Below are 17,923 nucleotides of genomic sequence, written 5' to 3'. Positions count from 1 at the left end.
CAATGGTCATGACTCACTACTTCTCCGCCAGGTTTTTTTGTTTTGTTTTTTTAAGACACTGTTCTTGGATAAGAGACCTCCAATTACGTAGCTGCATTCTTGGGTCTCTATTCATCCAGTTTTGTTGCCTACTCCCCAGTGAACGCATGCAAACAGCAGGCTTCCCTTTTGCATTGTCCTCTTGAAAGTAGGTAGCTGTTATAAAGCAAAAGCGTTGCACACAACATTAAGACTGGAAAAGTGAAGGACACGAAGATGAGCAGAAGAATTAACCCTTTCCAATCCACTCTGACCTCTGAAGACATGATTTAAGGCTGTACAGCTCCGATGTTGGAAGACATCCGTCAGGGTTCTCTTACTGTATATTGCCAGCCTCTCTGCTGTCGGAGCCTATCCAACGTGTCACCTCATGCAGTACTGGCTTTAGCCAGCAGATAGTGCCGTTGTATAACGGCAGAAAAAGAGTAAGCCCCCTAGGAAAACCAGGCTACAAATTGGATTGGAAAGGGTTAAAGGGAACTTGCTACGTGGTACATACAAACTGTCAGGGTAGCCTCCATGTTATTGATATAAATGACTTGCTCGATCTGAGCATATAGGTGTTATCCCACCAAATTCATTTATCACCTGTACATAAGATCGGTGGTGTTTGATCGCTGGAACCAACAGGAATTACAAGAACAGCGCACCCCTTAGTGAATTAACCGGCTGTGCACATGCATAACCACTGCTTCATTCACTATGGTGATAGCCCGGGGCATCACTCCCAGTCTGTGGTCATGCATTTGCACAGCACTGCATTCACTAGAAGGGCCTTGGGGTATGCCGATCTTGTGACCCCTGGTGCGATCACAGTGTGACTAAATATTTATCATCTATGAACACTTTATAAGTCTAGCGGGCGGTCCCAACAAGCTATGGGCAGCTTTCCCTGTATGAGCGTCTACCTTCAAAAATCGTCATTAGTCCTGTCGTCTGAATGACCATCATGTAATATTGCATTTCTTGAATAGTTGACTACGAATGCCTGGCTGGCTACAGCTTTCCATGGCAAATTTAGCTGTTTTTTTAGGAGGTCAAATTCTGAAAGGGGGTCAGACCATTTTTTAAAGTAAATTGAAACTGTGCTGGATGAAGTACTTAAGGTATGTGGGCTAGAGCCGAGACCTGTATTCTCTGGCCCTTCAGCTACTAGGCGGAAGATGCTGCATCCGTTCCCTTGGCTGATGTCTTTACACAAAGGGAGTGTACTTGCACTGTTCCTGCCTCTTAAAGGGCCAATGAACACATCCAATTTTCCCAGCCTATTCTGGCCCTGCTGGACTATTTAAAGGGGTTGTTCTCCATCACATTTTTCTCCCTTCAGGCTGGTATAGCTATAACATTTTAAAGCTATACTCTCCTGATCTGATCCCTGGCTGTTCCAGTCCCCTCCAGCAACTGCATACTTCTCAGTTTGCATGGCTAACTTCGGCATGAATTTCCCGCTCGTGTGAATGAGCCCTCAGGGTCGAATGGTATTCTAAAAGTCTTCTTCCTGTTGCTTGTTATCAAACTGTTTAATAACTTTTGCGAACCCTGGCATCGCGCTGCGGGGGATTTCCTTCTTTTCCCCCTGCAGGGAAAACCCAGCATTGCGCTGCTGGGGAATTAATCTCCCTTTGCCGACTGCCTTGCATAGTCTCCAATAGTCTATGGAGGCTTCTGCACTTTGCGCACCAAAGATAGGCCAGGTCTTATCTTTGCATGCAGCTATGAATTTCAGTTGGGGGATTTCAATCGTGCATGTCCTTGTCAGGAATCTGATGTCCGGGTATGGGATTCCCTGAAAACAACCCACTACCCCTGTCCCTACCTACTTGCCCCCTTGGGCTAAGCCCCAGGGCGACAACTGGGCGACGATCCCTACACTCATTAGCGAAGCGGGGCACCGGGATCGATACAGACAACACTGGAAACAAACGAACACAGAGGAGAGTCAGACAGTCCGAGTCGGCAACTGGAGGGTACGAGGTACAAAAGGGTCAGGCAAAGTAATGTCGGATCCAAAGTCCGAGGGTCAAAAGCTGGGAGCACAATCCAAATATGCGGGTGTAGTCTAGAGACAAACATACACTGGCAATGCTGGGAGGAAACAGGCACGTTTAAATGCTGTCAGAACTCCCGCCCCAGCAGCTAACGGGGCCCTGCCAGCAACCAGACCTAGACATAAGGCAACGAGTGCGGAGATCCAGACATCCAGCAGCAAGTGCAGATCATGCTAGTCAGGATGTCATGGCAATGGGGACGGCATCCCCAGTAACTCGATTACCCAGGCGCCGTCCCCTGAGCACAGGAGCATGCGCCTGGAGCCAGTGTCCGTGACCCCGACGGCCAGGGGAGGTCACCAAGACCGGAGCTCCCCTGCGTCGCACCTGATCAGCTCGGGTGATGGGACCGGTGGTGTGGACACGGAGACCCCCAGAGCCGCCGGTCCTAACAGTCCTATTATTTTTAGGTGTGACTTTTTTTTTTGCGCTTGAAACTCTCCCGTCTGAATGCTTTCATAGCAGTGCATTGGTTCTAGTAGCTACAAATTGTTTGCACTGGTAATACAGCATACATTTCAAGCTCGTGTGAAGAAGGCCTGAGGGCTCTATCACAAGTATGGGAAGTTATTGGTAGTCTGATGCTCTCATCACCTAGTTTTCTTATCATAGAAATGTAAAGGTTTTCTACAGTGTTGGATGCATTGAGTGTTTTTCCACCTCTAACCTGTGTACACACCTAAAAGTGTGTAAATTCCAAACACCTCATACATGGCAGCATAGATCCGTAATTGGGTGACCTTGCCTCCTGTGGCTTTCATACATGGCTAACCTTCATTCTTGTTGATATGGAGACTTGGTGCTTGGAATGTAGAAACTAATGGTAAATTGCAATGTAACTAGCAATAGAAACAATGGGAATTTCTAGCTCTAGGTCTGTGCCAATGAGTGTTGGACTGTTCCTGGCGTGACATGCTGTACGTGCAGCTGTCAACTATTCAGTATCAAAAGTAATGAAGCCGAATAAATTTAGGCAGATGACAGATTGCAGCTCGGAGCAGAGGAGGTATAACCTAGGCTCTTCAACTCCATGGGGAAAATATCCCAAAAGCAGAAGGCCCGGCTTTTTTTTGGTAGTATCTACACAAGGGAACATCCAAAATAGTTTATTTTAATGTTTGAGAGTTCCCTGGAAATGAGGGGTATTCCAATTAGTGGCATGATTATCAGGTGTTGCATAAGCAATGATTGCAAGGATTCACAATGGTCATTGTTTTTTATTCAGCCCTAGGTTTCTGGAGTGCTGCGGTTGTCACATATCAGCGATCATCTTTTACAATTCCTTCTGGGACTCCTTTTGTGATCTGTGAATTAATTCTTCAATGGGAAAACCTTGTCTAGACCTTTAAATAGTCCTATGAAAAATGTTCTTTTGTAGCTACTGTATAACGGTGACATTTGGATACGCTCGGTAGTTAGCATCGTTGCCTTGAAGCACGGGGGTCCTAGGTTCAAATATTCTGCATTGGTTTTCTCCCACTCACCAAAAACCTGCTAATAGATGAATTTAAAAATGGTGAGCCCCAGTGGTGACAGAGCCCATAGTATCGAAAGGGGATTTCCATTACTTGGCTTTTTTTAAACTAGACAACGTGTCAGAAATATGCATAAAAAATATTTCTAGAACAGTCACTTCCTACTGACGTGGCTCATTAACAAGGCTTCACTTACAATGCTTCCATACTGGTATCACGTGGCTGCCGTCATACATTACATTCTCATCATCATGGTCTAGTTATCTCACTGGAGAGTAGGTTTGGAAAATCCATCTTGCTTCATCTGCTTCTCCCGTTCAGATTAAAGGGCGCACTGTAGAAAACTATATAGAATAAATCGGGTTGTCACGTGTGTTATTTGCAACTGCAGGACCAGTATTGCATCTCTTGCAGTGAACGCATGCTATCAGAGCTGTGCTGCACAACATTTTTTTGCAATCCTAAACTGCTGGAGTATGAAACATATGAATGCCTCCCCATAAGTGAACACTAGCAGCAGCAATTAGGTTCCTAATGTAGCCTTGATGAATAATTGGGCAGGATGGTAAAGAAAGATGGAAGATGACTGCAGATGAGACTTTGCACACAGAAGAGGGTCATCTGCTTGTATGTGGCCAAAAAAAACCCCACTGGTGGCCAAATAGCCTCTCATATTAAGGGTACGTTTACTTGTAGTGGAAATGCCGCATATTTCCTGTACCATTTTTCCGGAGTATTTTTGTACAGATCCACAGTAGACTCCACCCCCTTCTATTGAAAGAGTGAAATCCTCTGCATATCCGCCCCACAATCCACACCGATGGATTACGAAGTGGATTTTTTGATGCGGATTTTCCACTGCTGAAAATCTGCAACATTTCCGCTATGTGTGATGGTACCCAAACTTGTTGTTTTGTTTTTTAGTTCGAGGTCCCCTGCTTAACCACACTTGTGTTGTATCTGCTTCTTCACAGTTTCTGCCACTGCCTTCTACAAAGCACAACCAGTTATTCAGTTCATGTGTGAAGTTCTAGATATTCATAACATTGATGAACAACCCCGACCTCTGACCGATTCTCACCGGGTAAAATTTACCAAAGAGATAAAGGGTAAGTGGAAGTATTAAATTCTAATCGCATTGGAAAGGGAGACTTTTGCATAGTAGTTCTAGCTATTATCGGCTTTTACATATACTGTAGATATGGTCATAAAAAGTTGGGTAAAATAGTAGATGCTTTTCTTTACTAGCCCTTTTAAGGGGTCTTGACCAGAATAACAAGTTCTCCACTTGATCTGGGCTGGTCTTGCACAGATTTGTAAGTTCTTGTATGATGATATTTTCTGTACCACAAAGATTTGCCTTCTATTTGTTGGTCCCTCTCCTGCAGATCAGGCTTATGTTTTTATTGATTTTATTATAATTAGCCAATATTCCTACTTGCAAATCTCGTTAGTCTCATTTTCTCTCTGGCACATATCAGACACATTAAACCTTTGATATACTACCTATAGTTTGGGTTGCTGATACCCTTTTTTTTGACATTTTTTTTCGCCTCTGTTTTTCTTTTTAGAATACTTCCTATTATCCTACCGTTAGGCCGCCTGCAGACGGGCGGAAATCCTGCAGCGGGATTTCCGCCACTGAAAGCCTGCATAGGAGTGCATTACAATACGCACTCCTATGCAGACAGCCGCGGTTTGGCCGTGCGAAATCTCACGCGACAAACAAACCGCGGCATGTCCTATTTCTGTGCGGGGCTCGCAGAGTCTCGCACAGAAACGTCACTCACCGGCCGCCGGCTCCGGTCTGCGCATGCGCCGGCTGCCCAGCAGCCAGCACATGAAAGAGCCGGGGCCGCCATGTGCGGGTAAGGACGCGCTCCTCCCTGCAGGCGCTGGGGTCGGGTCCTGCTCGTCTGCAGGCGGCCTTATAATAAGGATATTGTACTGCTTTTCTAACTGTGGTGCTGGTGTTATTTGCCTTTTTGGTTCATTCTGTTATGTTCAACTTTCTTTTATATCCTTGTCTTCCTCGGTAGGTTAATGACCTGGTCATGTACCTTCTGTGATGTATCTTTAATAAACTTTATTGTTGATTCTAAAAACAAAGAGGCCGTAGCTGTCACAGGAACGCTACCGTCCCTTCTTTATTCAGGCACATGACTAGTAGAACAGCTCAGTCACATTCATCCTGTAGGGTGAATTCACATAGAGCATGTTCTTCTTAGCAGAAAATCTGCACTAAACTCTGCGTCTAATTCTGCAGATTTTGATGTAGATGCGGACTTCATCCCTTTAATTGAATGTTTCAGACGAAAGTCCATGGAGTGACGTGTTCTGCACCGAGATCTGCTTCATGTGAACGCACCCTAAAAATACGTTTACTATAGATAAATGACTGCCCATTTATTACTACAGTGTGACCCAGCACCACAGCGACCGTTTACGTGAATGTGTTGCTGTAATGAAGGGCCGCACATATAAGTAACAGGTCTACTTTAAAAGTTTCCAACGGTAAATCTTAAACTGTGTGTGAATGTCTGTACCTCTTTATTGGGAGGTGCGCTAGATGGATTTGCTGTTCATTTCCAGCATGTTTATTAATTCCATTTCACATGCTTACCAGAATATCTCCTTGGTACAGGTCTGAAGGTTGAAGTAACTCATTGTGGAACAATGAGACGGAAATACCGTGTTTGCAATGTGACGAGGAGGCCTGCCAGCCATCAAACGTAAGCGATTGGATAAGATTTCGTGTTTCAATAGGTAGCATATGCCATAGAGAAATAGCTGGCTTTTATGGAAGTTGGTGGAATTGTCTGCAGCTTTTAAGCTGCTTTCATTTTCTAAACTAATTAGAGACCATTGTGCTGTAGAGAACATCACTTTTTATTTTGTCTTTTGAATGGATTCTGTTCTTTTTCCTGTCACTTTTTATCTAGTTCTGTGGTGTTGGCTTACAAACCAATTTATTAATGACCACCAAAGTCATAATATGACATTTTTTGATATAAGGCGGGAAGGTTAAGTACTTTAGATACATGTTCTGTTTTACAGTTCAGCTGCATTGACCTAATTACATATTGGAGCCTGAGTGGAAGATGGCACCGGAGTATTACCTTTCTGTTTTTCTTAGACAGCAATGACACTTCAACTTGTCATCTGCTGATATAGTCCGTCTGCGCTAAAGAAAAACGGACACATGAGTTAGAGCACCAACATTGTATTTGGCTGCAATTTGCTTGACTTTGTGCTGCCCGTTGCTCAGAATGATCATTGACCTCCTCCTTTTGACCCCTTTTGTCAGGAGTTGTCTATATCCACAGGATCAAGCTTTCACTTGATGGTTTTCACACCATTCTCAATATAGTCCTGACACCGTTGCATGACAAAAAACTTGCAAGATTGATAGTCATTGAAGTCCGTCTAACGCCAATAATTAGGCCTCGTTCAAAGTTGCTGAAATCGGTCTAATTTCCCATTCTGATGTGGATTCATACTGAAAGCGATCCACAGAAAACTTCCTAATAAAATGACCATACAGTGCATATGTCATGTATTTGATATGAAGGTCACTCCTAGGATATGGCTTTAAGGGTGCAGATATGACAGATGGCGGTGAATGCAAATTGCTTCTGGTCTGCCATTTTTTTTTTACTTTTTCAATAGATGGATTACTGCTGTTAGTAGGTTATTCATCCTGATTAGCATTTTCGCAGCAAGCAATGAGTGACTTTATTCTTGTGCATAAGCATTTGCACTGGAGGAAAGTCTGTCGGCAGAAGCTCCAGACGGCTGAAACTTATAGTTGCAGTTGTGTGCAGTGCTCAGTGAATGCAGAAGTGATTGCATGTGCTCTGGTTATCTTATGAGAAGTCCTGATCAATGGATGTAATAACACAGGTCCGCTTTGATTATGACATATATGTAAAAAAATTGGCAACCCCAATTTCTAATTAATATTGGGAGTGAGTCCATGCCTTACTGATATACAACCTGTGTTAGAGAGATTTTGATGTTTTGGAGGTAGGAATGTAGTAAGCTATATAAAGATCACTTATGGTAATCGCTATAATTTGTGTACATCTCTATGGACAAACTGTTCTATAGGTTACCCAGTTAGAATTCCTATTCAGTATAATTAGACTGATTCCTCTTTTCCTCCTAGCTTCCCCTTACAGCTGGAGAATGGACAGACTGTAGAGAGAACAGTCGCTCAATACTTTAGGGAAAAGTATAATCTCCAGCTGAAGTATCCTCATTTGCCCTGTCTGCAAGTTGGACAGGAACAGAAACACACATACCTGCCTCTAGAAGTAAGTTTATACTTATGAATGTCAGATTTTCTCTTTGTACAACTTTTACATTTTAAAGTAAAGTTCTAAATGCATTTTCCCAGTATATTTTAACCCTTTCCAATCCAATGTCGGGCCTGCCCCGACATCATCATTTTCCTCCACAGCTCCGATGTCGGGACAGGTCCGACACTGCAGTGCAGGGGTGCATCCCTTACACATTAGCGCTATGTAATGCACGGAGATTCTGGACGGCGATCATGTGACCCCGCCGGTGTTACCTGACCCCCAGTGGTCACATGAATGCCGAGTCTGTAGCCTGAAGGGAGAATGCAGAAGTATTACTTCTGCATTCCGCCCCCGGCAATCATGTGACCGCCAGGTGTCACCTGACCCCGGCTATCACATGATCACCGAGCCGGGAGGCAGAAGGGAGAATGCGGAAGTAATACTTCCGCATTCCCCCCACGGTGTAGTGAGCACCTGCACCCTCCTGAACTCTGTCAGATCAGGAGGGTGAAGGGAAAATTTATTTTTTTCTCATCCATTCTCCCCAGCTCCAATTTATTTGGAGCTGGGGAGAATGGATGAGAAAAAAATAAATGGATTGGAAAGGGTTAAGTATCTATTTCTCATTGGTTACAAAATCTCTGCTTGCAGTCACTGAATGGGAACTCTCATTGATTTCCAAAGAATGACCATCTGCCCTGGTTGGTCGTGCAATGCTCAAACTATATTATAACAGGGCACACATCTGTGGACACATTTCGTCCTCTACATAACATTTTCACCATGTAGTGAATAAGCTTCACTTGTTAAAACCTGTGATATCTCTTTACGTAAAACTTAATTGGAAGAACCCAAATGACCAGCTACATTTCCAAATTTATCGGTAGGTACAAGCTACACTACTAAAATGTAAAGAAGTGGTGCCGCTCCAGGCATGTGTTAATCGGCAGCGCCTAGGGGAAGGAGCGCTGCTGATTCACTCATTTTACAGACGTCCTACGCTCTCTGCCTAATTGCTCTCTGATCTTTTATATGGATGAATTGGCAGTGATGTGTAAATGCTTTGTAAATGAGCAACAGGTTTACTATATTTAACTTGGTTCTCCACTTTTAGAAATACATTTTATTACAGAATTGCATTATGACAGTACACTTAGTTCATTTCTGTTATCAAAATTGCTCCTTTTGGAAGGATATGCAGTCCTGACTGATCTCCCATTAAGGCCCAATGTCCACGGGTGGATTTTTGAAGTAAATGGAAGCTGTTTGATCCGCGGCCTCTTCGCAATTGGCATTGCGGATTCCACAAAAAAAGGTTGATAAAAAAATCTGTACTGCACATGTCCAGTGGCAAGCCATGTGGGCCGTCTGCAGCACAGAAAAAGGAAGCCGATGTGAGGTACGCACGGACTCCGCTGCTGACAGGGTCAGATTATCGCATGCAGAATCCAATCCGCCTGTGGACATGAGGCCTAACATGGGTTACAAACAGATCATACCCACAGCATGCTCACCTTTATCATGTCCCTTGCAAGGTTTAGAGACCTATCCAGCGCCACAAATTCCTCATGACTACCTTCTTTGACTACCAGAATATGTAGATAGTGACGTTATTAAACACGTTTTATTTATAAAGCATAAATAGAAGACCTGACGTTTCCAACTGCGTAGAGGTCTTTGTCTATGCTCACAATTGTTCTTAATACATGGGTAAAGCATCACTTTTAGGGTGCCTTCACACTTGCGATCGCGATATCGCTGCTTTTTTTAACGCAAGTGTTAATAGGGCTTTCTAATGTTAAAAACGCATCGCACAAAAATTGTAAGTTTGTTTTTGCAGTTTTTGCGCAATGCCTTTTCAACATTAGAAAGTCCTATTGACATTCACCTTAAAAAAGAACGCAGCGATACCGTGATCGCAAGTGTGAAGGCACCCTAAGGGTAGGTTTATATGTAACATTTTTTTTTGTACTGCAGTTTTTCATAGTTAAACTCGACTCTTTTACTGAAGTTCAATTTTATTTGCCATAATTATGAAAATTGTGGTGGAAAAAGTGTACACTTAACTAATAAAAGACGCAAGACCATTAACAGATACTTACCTATTACATCAAAGAATATGAACACATGTGCACTAAATTACTGTTCATTTGCTTCTTAAATCCAAAATAAGAAGCTTTCTGAATACAGAATGGTGCTGGCATTGCTTTTGATTCTGTGTTTGTTCCTAGAGGTCTGGAGCCAGTGCACTGAGTTAGGAGAGCTTACCCATTTTCTTCAGCTTTCTATATGGTCTTCATTAAAAATGTTTTACCATTTGGCTGATTTAGAATTTATGCAAGTCCTTCACATAGTGATCTGTGTGACTGACATTGTGGAGAGGGAGGGAAGCATCCAAGTCTTTGGGTAGAGCAGATCACACGGACTTTATTGTACAAGGGAAACTGTACCGAGAAGAGCAGACAATAGGGGGTGGAAATTGTACATGGTGTCAACCCAGTATTACACCTCACAATTAGTGTCTGTCACATTACTGGGTGAGACATGCTGGCATGAGAAAGGTTAGAAACTGAATAACAGGAGCTCTGAAAATAATTAAAGAAATGGAAATTGCAGCCTGAAACTTCATGTAATTTTTTTGAATCAAGGTACCCAAAATACAGTAGCGGTCAAAAGTTTTAGAACACCTCAATCTTTCCAGTTTTTTTTTTTTACATTAACACAGTTCAAGTCCAGCAAATGTGAAATGGTACAAAGGTTCCAAAGTAAGTTAAAAATATGAAATTTTAACCCGAAATGCAACAATAGTCTGAATTTATGATTGTATCCAAGGGCTTTTTTCAGGGAACACATCAAGGACCGCTGCTCTGCAGCACAGGAAGCAAATTATGGTTGGAAATTGGATGCAAACTAGTTCTACAGGTGTCTCAATTTCTGGAGATTACTTTCAAACCCTCTGATTTTATATTATTAGTGTTTGAACACACTGCATTACAACACTATCTAGGGTAGGATTTGGACAGAACATTGTATCATAATTGAAAGAAAAAGACGATTAACCAAAGAAGACAGACAATTTTAACCCTTGGATGCATTGGTTTCTCCAAAAAGAAGTTTCCAAGAAAGCCAAGGTGGCAGTCAGTACAGTTTCATAGACACTAGACTCTGACAGGAAGAGGTCTGGCAGACCAAAGGCCACTACTTAATTAGATGACAAGTTTTGAGAGTCAACAGTTTGCATGATTGGCGCCACACAGCACAAAATCTTCAAGCACAGCTTCATGCAGCAAAAAATAAACAAGTTTCCCTTACAACTGTGTAGAGAAGACTTCTATCTGCAGGTTTGACGGGTAAGAAAGCCAATTCTAAGATTGGAAAATAAAAAAAATTTAAAGACTTGCCTGGGCCAAGCAGCACCTCCAGTGGACTACTGAAGAGTGGAAGAAGATCTTATGAACTGATGAATCAAAATGTAACTTCTTTGGTACATCACGTATGTATGCCATTGAGTAGGTGAAAGGATGGTTCCCAAGTATGTAACAACAACTAGCACACTGGACAAAAAAGGCTGCCACAGTATTTTAACATGCAGTGCCATGCCATACCTTCTGATGTACGCCTGGTTGGTTAGGGGTTCATATTACAGCAAGACAATGATTCAAAATCTAGTTCTAGGTTATGTCAGAATTACTTAAGAAGACAAATAGTAGCTGGTAGGTTTCAAAGAATGCAATGGCTGCACAGTTTCCAGACTTAAACCCTATTTTAGCTTCTTTGGGATGAACTGGACGGAAGGGTGAAAGTAAAGCAACCTACAAATGCAGCACAGTTGTGGGAACTTCTGCAACAATGTTGGCAAGAAATTTCTGAACTAGATCTGAATGCAGTTGTGGAAAGAATGCCTGAATTGTGTAAAACTGTTATATCCGCTATAGGTGGCTGCTTTGCTTTATCAAATTTAAATCTACATTTCTGACACTTTAAAGTTAATCAATTATTTTTGTTCATCTTACCTTATTGATTCTATCTGTGCTTTCATTTTTAAAGTACATTTAAAACAGTAAATTGTGTAAATATCAATAAAAACTGGAAAAATCGAGGTGACCAATAAAGTATGTAAAAAAACAAACAAACCCTTTTTTTTTCCATGTCAAAGGTATTCATAGCCTTTAAAGGGTAAGACGTTAGTTCCTATTAAAGGGGTTCTGACATGAATAATTTTTTTATGCTTTAACAGCCATTCTTCCCTGGTCTGCCTAATGGACAGGGAACCCACGATTTAATGGCTGTTAAGGCATAAAAACATAATACTTAACTTGTGTTCAGCTGCTGTTGTCATCAGGGGGTCATCTCCCAGCAGGCGCTGTTCTTCCTCTTCTTCCTCCACGAGCCGCACCACTCCGGGATTGCGCGCATGCGCAGTGTAGAGGTGCCCTCTGACAGGAGTCAGGACGGGCCGCGTCTCCACTGCGCACACGTAGAATCTCGGATTTTAGCCAGGACGGACGGGCCGCCCACAGCAAGCACTGCTTGTGACGTGCTTGCTGTGGGTGGACCGTCTATTCATCTCGGAATGGGCTGACGGACGGAGCAGAGCAGGAAGCGGTCATTTTAACCGCCCCTGCTCTGCTTCTACAAGCCACAGAAGAAGATGCCGGCTGGAGGGGACATGCCTGGCGATCGGTCCTGGCCAGGCAAGGTGAGTAATTAAATTTTTTTTTTTTTTATGTCAGAACCCCTTTAACCATATAAACTAAAGTTTTGGACAGTGTGTGCTGAGTCCACTGCATATACTCAGCTTTGCAGGGGCAACACAAAGGTATGTGAGTATAGAAATCACACCCCTGGACTCGGTGCCCCCTTTTCTGTGAGCTTATAACTTCATAGCTCATAGATACTGACAGGTTCTCTTTAAGCTAATCTTTCTGGGAAAGTTTTTATTCTCATTTTTTTCAATACTTTTTATTCAAATGTATTTACTTTTATTTAAATGGTGATGGGATGATTAGTATTTTTTAAAACACTTTTTTATTTTATTTTTGTTGCAATTCACTCACAGGTATGTAATATTGTAGCTGGCCAGCGCTGCATCAAGAAGCTGACTGACAATCAGACCTCCACTATGATCAAAGCAACAGCCAGGTCTGCCCCAGACAGGCAGGAAGAGATCAGCAGGCTGGTGAGTTATTTGTTTGGGCTGGAGTAAAGGAAGCCTGCTGCCTACGTAAAATATTTACTCTGCTCAGTTTTCCAGCTTCTGGCAGCCTTGTAGATCCCACATACACCGTATAAGGGAAGGATTGTTGCCCTTTGCCTTTAGCTCCTGTCAGTGGTTTTTCCATAATGTAGATCATGGTGTCTGAATCACGACAGGTTTTGCATTTAATGATTTATTTAGTTTAGTAGTGTGACAATTACCGCAAATGTAATGGCTTTTTCATTGTTTTTCAATGTATCACTCAGGTTAGAAGTGCAAATTATGATGCTGACCCATTTGTTCAAGAATTCCAGTTTAAAGTGCGGGACGAAATGGCTCATGTGACAGGAAGAGTACTTCCAGCTCCAATGTTACAATATGGAGGGCGAGTATGTGATATCTCCTAGCTCAATAATTTCTCGTTGTTTATATATAGTTTATTATTTATTTGACATCCAGTAGTGCAGGTTTAGCTTTCTGTTTTAGATGTCCTTTTCCCAATTTGATGTTAACCCTTACCAATCCACTGTCTTCCTACATTCTGATTGAAGCTTGTACAGCTCCAATGTCAGAAGATGTCCAACAAGGTATTCCTACTGTCTATTGCCAGCCACTTCATCGGAGCCTCTCTGGCGCACACACACTGGCTTTAGCCAGCAGATGGCACTGTTGTGTTAAGGAAATTTTCTTAAATTCTTCTATGATTATTCTTTTTATTATACCTGCAAATCTATTATGTAACATGATTGTGACAGCCTATTGAGGCCTCACATCATACTGATGTCACATTGGCACAATCACATGGCATTCATGTCACATCATGGTGTATAGCTGATAAACTAGAAGAATAGGGGTAGTCAGGGTAGGAACAGCACAGAATCATTAAGGACTTATGTCCACAGGCGGATCGGATTCCGCATGCGGCAACCTCCAGCGGGACCTGACCCTGCCCGTGGCCAAGGACACTGTGGGACTTCTTTTACCTGTCCGGGTCTTCTCTTTTCTTCACTGCGGATGTGTGCAGAAGTGCTGGTCAGCGCCGCCGCACATGCGCAGTGGAGTGTTTTTGGTTTTTTTTAAACTCTTGCTTTCCTGCAAAATCTGTGGCCCATCCGCACACATCTGCAGTGAAGACCTGGACAGGTAAGCACGGTCCTCGGCCATAGGCAGGGGTTGGGTTCCGCTGGGGGCTCCCGCATGCAGAATCTGACCTGCCCGTGGACATAAGGTCTAAGGCTGCCAGCTCCAAAATGGAGAAGTAAAGCATATGTTTGTGCAAGTGGTAAGAGACCGCCTGTGCTCTTATGCTCCATTCACTTACATTGTACTGATTTCATTTTAAACTTCAGAAATACGTTCAGAAAGACACGTCCTCCATATTTCCAGTGCAAGGAAGCCATAATCTGCAATCTTAGCATATTGCTGAGATGATGTCATTACTGCATATAGGTTCTTAATATAAAAGGACATTATTTACTTATTTAATTCATAGATCTTTTGCATATCACATGGAGTTGCAATATTGCCCATTTCTAAAGGCCTGTTTACACGGAGCGATGATCGCTCAAAGATCGCTCAAATGACAGTTTGAGTGACAGCTTTGAGCGATCATTTTGCATAAACTATTAAGTAGCTACTCAGCTTCTTAATAGCTATTTAGGGTGCAAATGAAGCCTTTCGCTGAATACAGTTAATAGCCCAAGAGCTATTATCTGCATTCAGATCCTTTTGTTCTCCACGGGAAACAATGCTATCAGCACTCCCTGTGGAGAACTGCTGATAAGGCTGAAGGACGATTTTTAGGTTGGCCTGAATTTAACGATCAGCTAGCAGTGTCCAAAAAGTGCATGATGGCCATGCGTTTAGGCGCAACGATAATCGTTCAAACAATCGCTTTTTAGTGATTTTAGAGCGATCATTTCTCCGTGGCACAGCTCAAATATTTCCATCACTGGAAACTTTCTTTAAAAAAAATAAAATAAAAAATCATTTCATTGACTCTTACCTTATGTTTTGTCAAAGAGTTGTAGTAAATGAAATTCTAGAATGATGCAAAGTGAGATTGGGCACCCTATAGAGCCATCTGATTTTGGAAATCCTTGGCAATCTATGCTCGACTCCCCTGGCACAATCTGTAGAAATGATCTTCTGATATATCTGTCTATTGTTTCTGGCACTATAGTCCTAAGGCTTCATATGACATAATAGGTCACTATTTCGTGGTCCTCTTATGACAATAAATAGCGTTGGGGGGTAAAGAGGTTACATCCTGCGCATTACTTATATGGCTGTAATTAGTTTCTGCAAACACAATAAAGCGGTTTGGGATACAATAATGGAACATGTAAATTGGAAGATTGATAAATGTAAAGAACATTGGCTATATTTTTGTCAGGACATTATGTTTCTCTTTCTATCTTTCCTTTGAAGAATCGCACAGTAGCCACTCCAAGCCACGGGGTTTGGGACATGCGGGGAAAACAGTTTCACACTGGTGTGGAGATCAAAATGTGGGCCATCGCATGCTTTGCAACGCAGAGACAGTGCAGAGAAGAAATCTTGAAGTAAGGCATTTCATGGGCTGGGCTTAGAGGTAACAGATAGCAATGAACTGTCCATTTTCAACAGCGTTATGGTAAAGTAATGGAAAAAATTAGAAATTAGGAATTTTTATTTGACGTAATTATTTAAATGTTATAAATCACTTGTAATTAAACTTTTAAGGCTGACCAGTACTACTTCCATAGCTTATGGAGGTATATAGTTCATAGACGATAAAGACCAATTTTGATGTTTGGAGAGGAGGCGGACAAACTTTCTGCTCTCTTGGACTTGTACAGTGTTTTAAGGAAGTCCTATTTTGTGCAAGGTTAAGGTGCAGTATTCACTTGCAACAGTATTGGAGCTACTAGATTTCAATTTAGCCATATGTGCTAACCATGAATATTCGAGTCTGTTTGTATCCGGTACTATTATGTTTGTGCTGATTCTGGAATGACAGCTGTAGTATTGATAGCATACATTAATCATCTCTGACCCTTTCATTTTGTTTCTCACAGAGGATTCACTGACCAATTGAGAAAGATTTCAAAAGATGCTGGGATGCCCATCCAGGGCCAGCCATGCTTCTGTAAATACGCGCAGGGCGCGGACAGCGTGGAGCCAATGTTCAGACACCTCAAAAATACATATTCTGGTCTCCAGCTGATTATAGTCATACTGCCAGGAAAGACACCAGTATATGGTATGTAATCTTTGAGGACTAATAAAGATGTATTTGTTTTATAGTTCACAGCCATTAAAAAAAGGGACAAAAAAACGTTTAATAACATTTTAAGACCTTTTGTGAAGCAGTTGTGTAATTTTGGGGTGCACCCAACCTTTTGAGCACTTTTAGCACTGCACAATGTGTGGGATAAGTAATGCATTACATTTATTGTACAATTTGTTACTCATGTGATACAATTTTATATAGAGATTTTTTTTTATTTATTTATTTTTTATTTTGAACAAACATAAAAAGCTAAGTAAGCAAAAGGAAATGTTTTGGTGCCAATAGGGAATTTAAATAGACTACCCTTCTGATCATTTATATAATGCACTGCTTTACTGTATTGAAGTGTTTATTATTGTTTAATCTAGGTTTGGCAGGCCTTGTCGCCATTGTTAGGCCCTTGGCTGCCATGGCAACCCATTGACACTTTTGATCATATCACTGTGGAAGACAATGGGTTGACACAGAAAGCCTTCCCTGCAGTCAGTATGACTGCAGACTAAAGGCCCATTTACACGCAACAATTGTCGTTTGATCGAACAACTCAACAACTTTTTTGCTTTCAAATGTTGAGCGTTTACACATAAAGATTATCATTTGAAATCCTCGCCATTTCCCTCATTAGCTAAGTAAACCCTGTATATGTTGTTTGCTCAGGTGGGTATATGTTACTGTGAGGAATAGGAGGTTTTTAATTAGTGCAAAGAAAAAGCCATTGTCCACTGCAGCATGAGTCATTAAAACCTAACGACAAGTGAATGAAATTACAACTATTTTTATGCAGGCTGAAACTCAAAACAAGCGCTACCCCAAAAATAAGCCGTAGCTACACTACATGAGAAACAAAGAAAAACCATGCTTACCTGGCAGACACGTCTGGTTCCCTCCTGCTGGGCTCTGCAGTTCCAATCACTGCGGCGCTTGATGAACCAATCACAGCCATTGCATTGAATGGCTGATTGGTTTATCGAGCGCCGCAGTGATTGGTTGAGCCGCAGCACTCGTGAACCAATCAGAGCAATTGCTTGCTGGAGGCGGGTTTAACGAACCCCGTTACCAGCAAGTGATTTTTTTTTAATTTATTGGTGCTGCAAACTGAAAGGAAGCCTGCGGAGACCAGCGGGAGAGACCCAGACGGCGCCTGCTAGGTAAGTAGGATAAGATATCCCACAAAATAAGACTCTGAGCCTCTTTTAGGGCAAAATGTAATATAAGACAGTGTCTTATTTTCTGGGAAGCAGTCTTTTTGTGGCAAAGGAGTAAAGAAAACAAACTCTGTTTTCCATTAAATTCAGTAATGGCCTTTATTTCTCCCTCTAGCCGAGGTAAAGCGAGTTGGAGACACATTACTGGGAATGGCTACACAGTGCGTCCAAGTAAAGAATGTAATAAAAACATCTCCTCAAACTCTCTCAAATCTGTGCCTAAAAATCAACGTCAAACTGGGAGGGATTAACAATATCTTGGTACCACATCAACGGTAAAAAGCATAACTTTCTTTTCTTGTGGTGACTCTGCTGAAAGTGAGATTTACGGTGGTTTTACATCTGTGTCGGTACCTCTGGCCTGTGGTTCCATTGAATCTA

At 42.1% G+C, this 17,923-nt stretch overlaps 1 protein-coding gene across 1 annotated transcript in view; it reads left to right on the top strand.

The window, feature by feature from the left end:
• Positions 1-17,923, top strand: part of AGO3 (argonaute RISC catalytic component 3) — a 66,827-nt gene that overhangs the window by 34,092 nt on the left and 14,812 nt on the right. The window contains exons 6-13 of the mRNA XM_066574986.1: positions 4,537-4,671; positions 6,207-6,294; positions 7,731-7,878; positions 12,926-13,045; positions 13,330-13,452; positions 15,494-15,627; positions 16,123-16,307; positions 17,658-17,817. Coding sequence (XP_066431083.1) covers positions 4,537-4,671; positions 6,207-6,294; positions 7,731-7,878; positions 12,926-13,045; positions 13,330-13,452; positions 15,494-15,627; positions 16,123-16,307; positions 17,658-17,817 — 1,093 coding nt within the window. The remainder of the gene's footprint in view (positions 1-4,536; positions 4,672-6,206; positions 6,295-7,730; positions 7,879-12,925; positions 13,046-13,329; positions 13,453-15,493; positions 15,628-16,122; positions 16,308-17,657; positions 17,818-17,923) is intronic.

Source organism: Eleutherodactylus coqui, chromosome 1, assembly GCF_035609145.1.
Source record: "Eleutherodactylus coqui strain aEleCoq1 chromosome 1, aEleCoq1.hap1, whole genome shotgun sequence".
In the NCBI taxonomy this organism is placed as follows: domain Eukaryota; kingdom Metazoa; phylum Chordata; class Amphibia; order Anura; family Eleutherodactylidae; genus Eleutherodactylus; species Eleutherodactylus coqui.
Note: the sequence above shows the minus strand (reverse complement) of the source record. Positions and strands in the feature narration are given on the sequence as shown.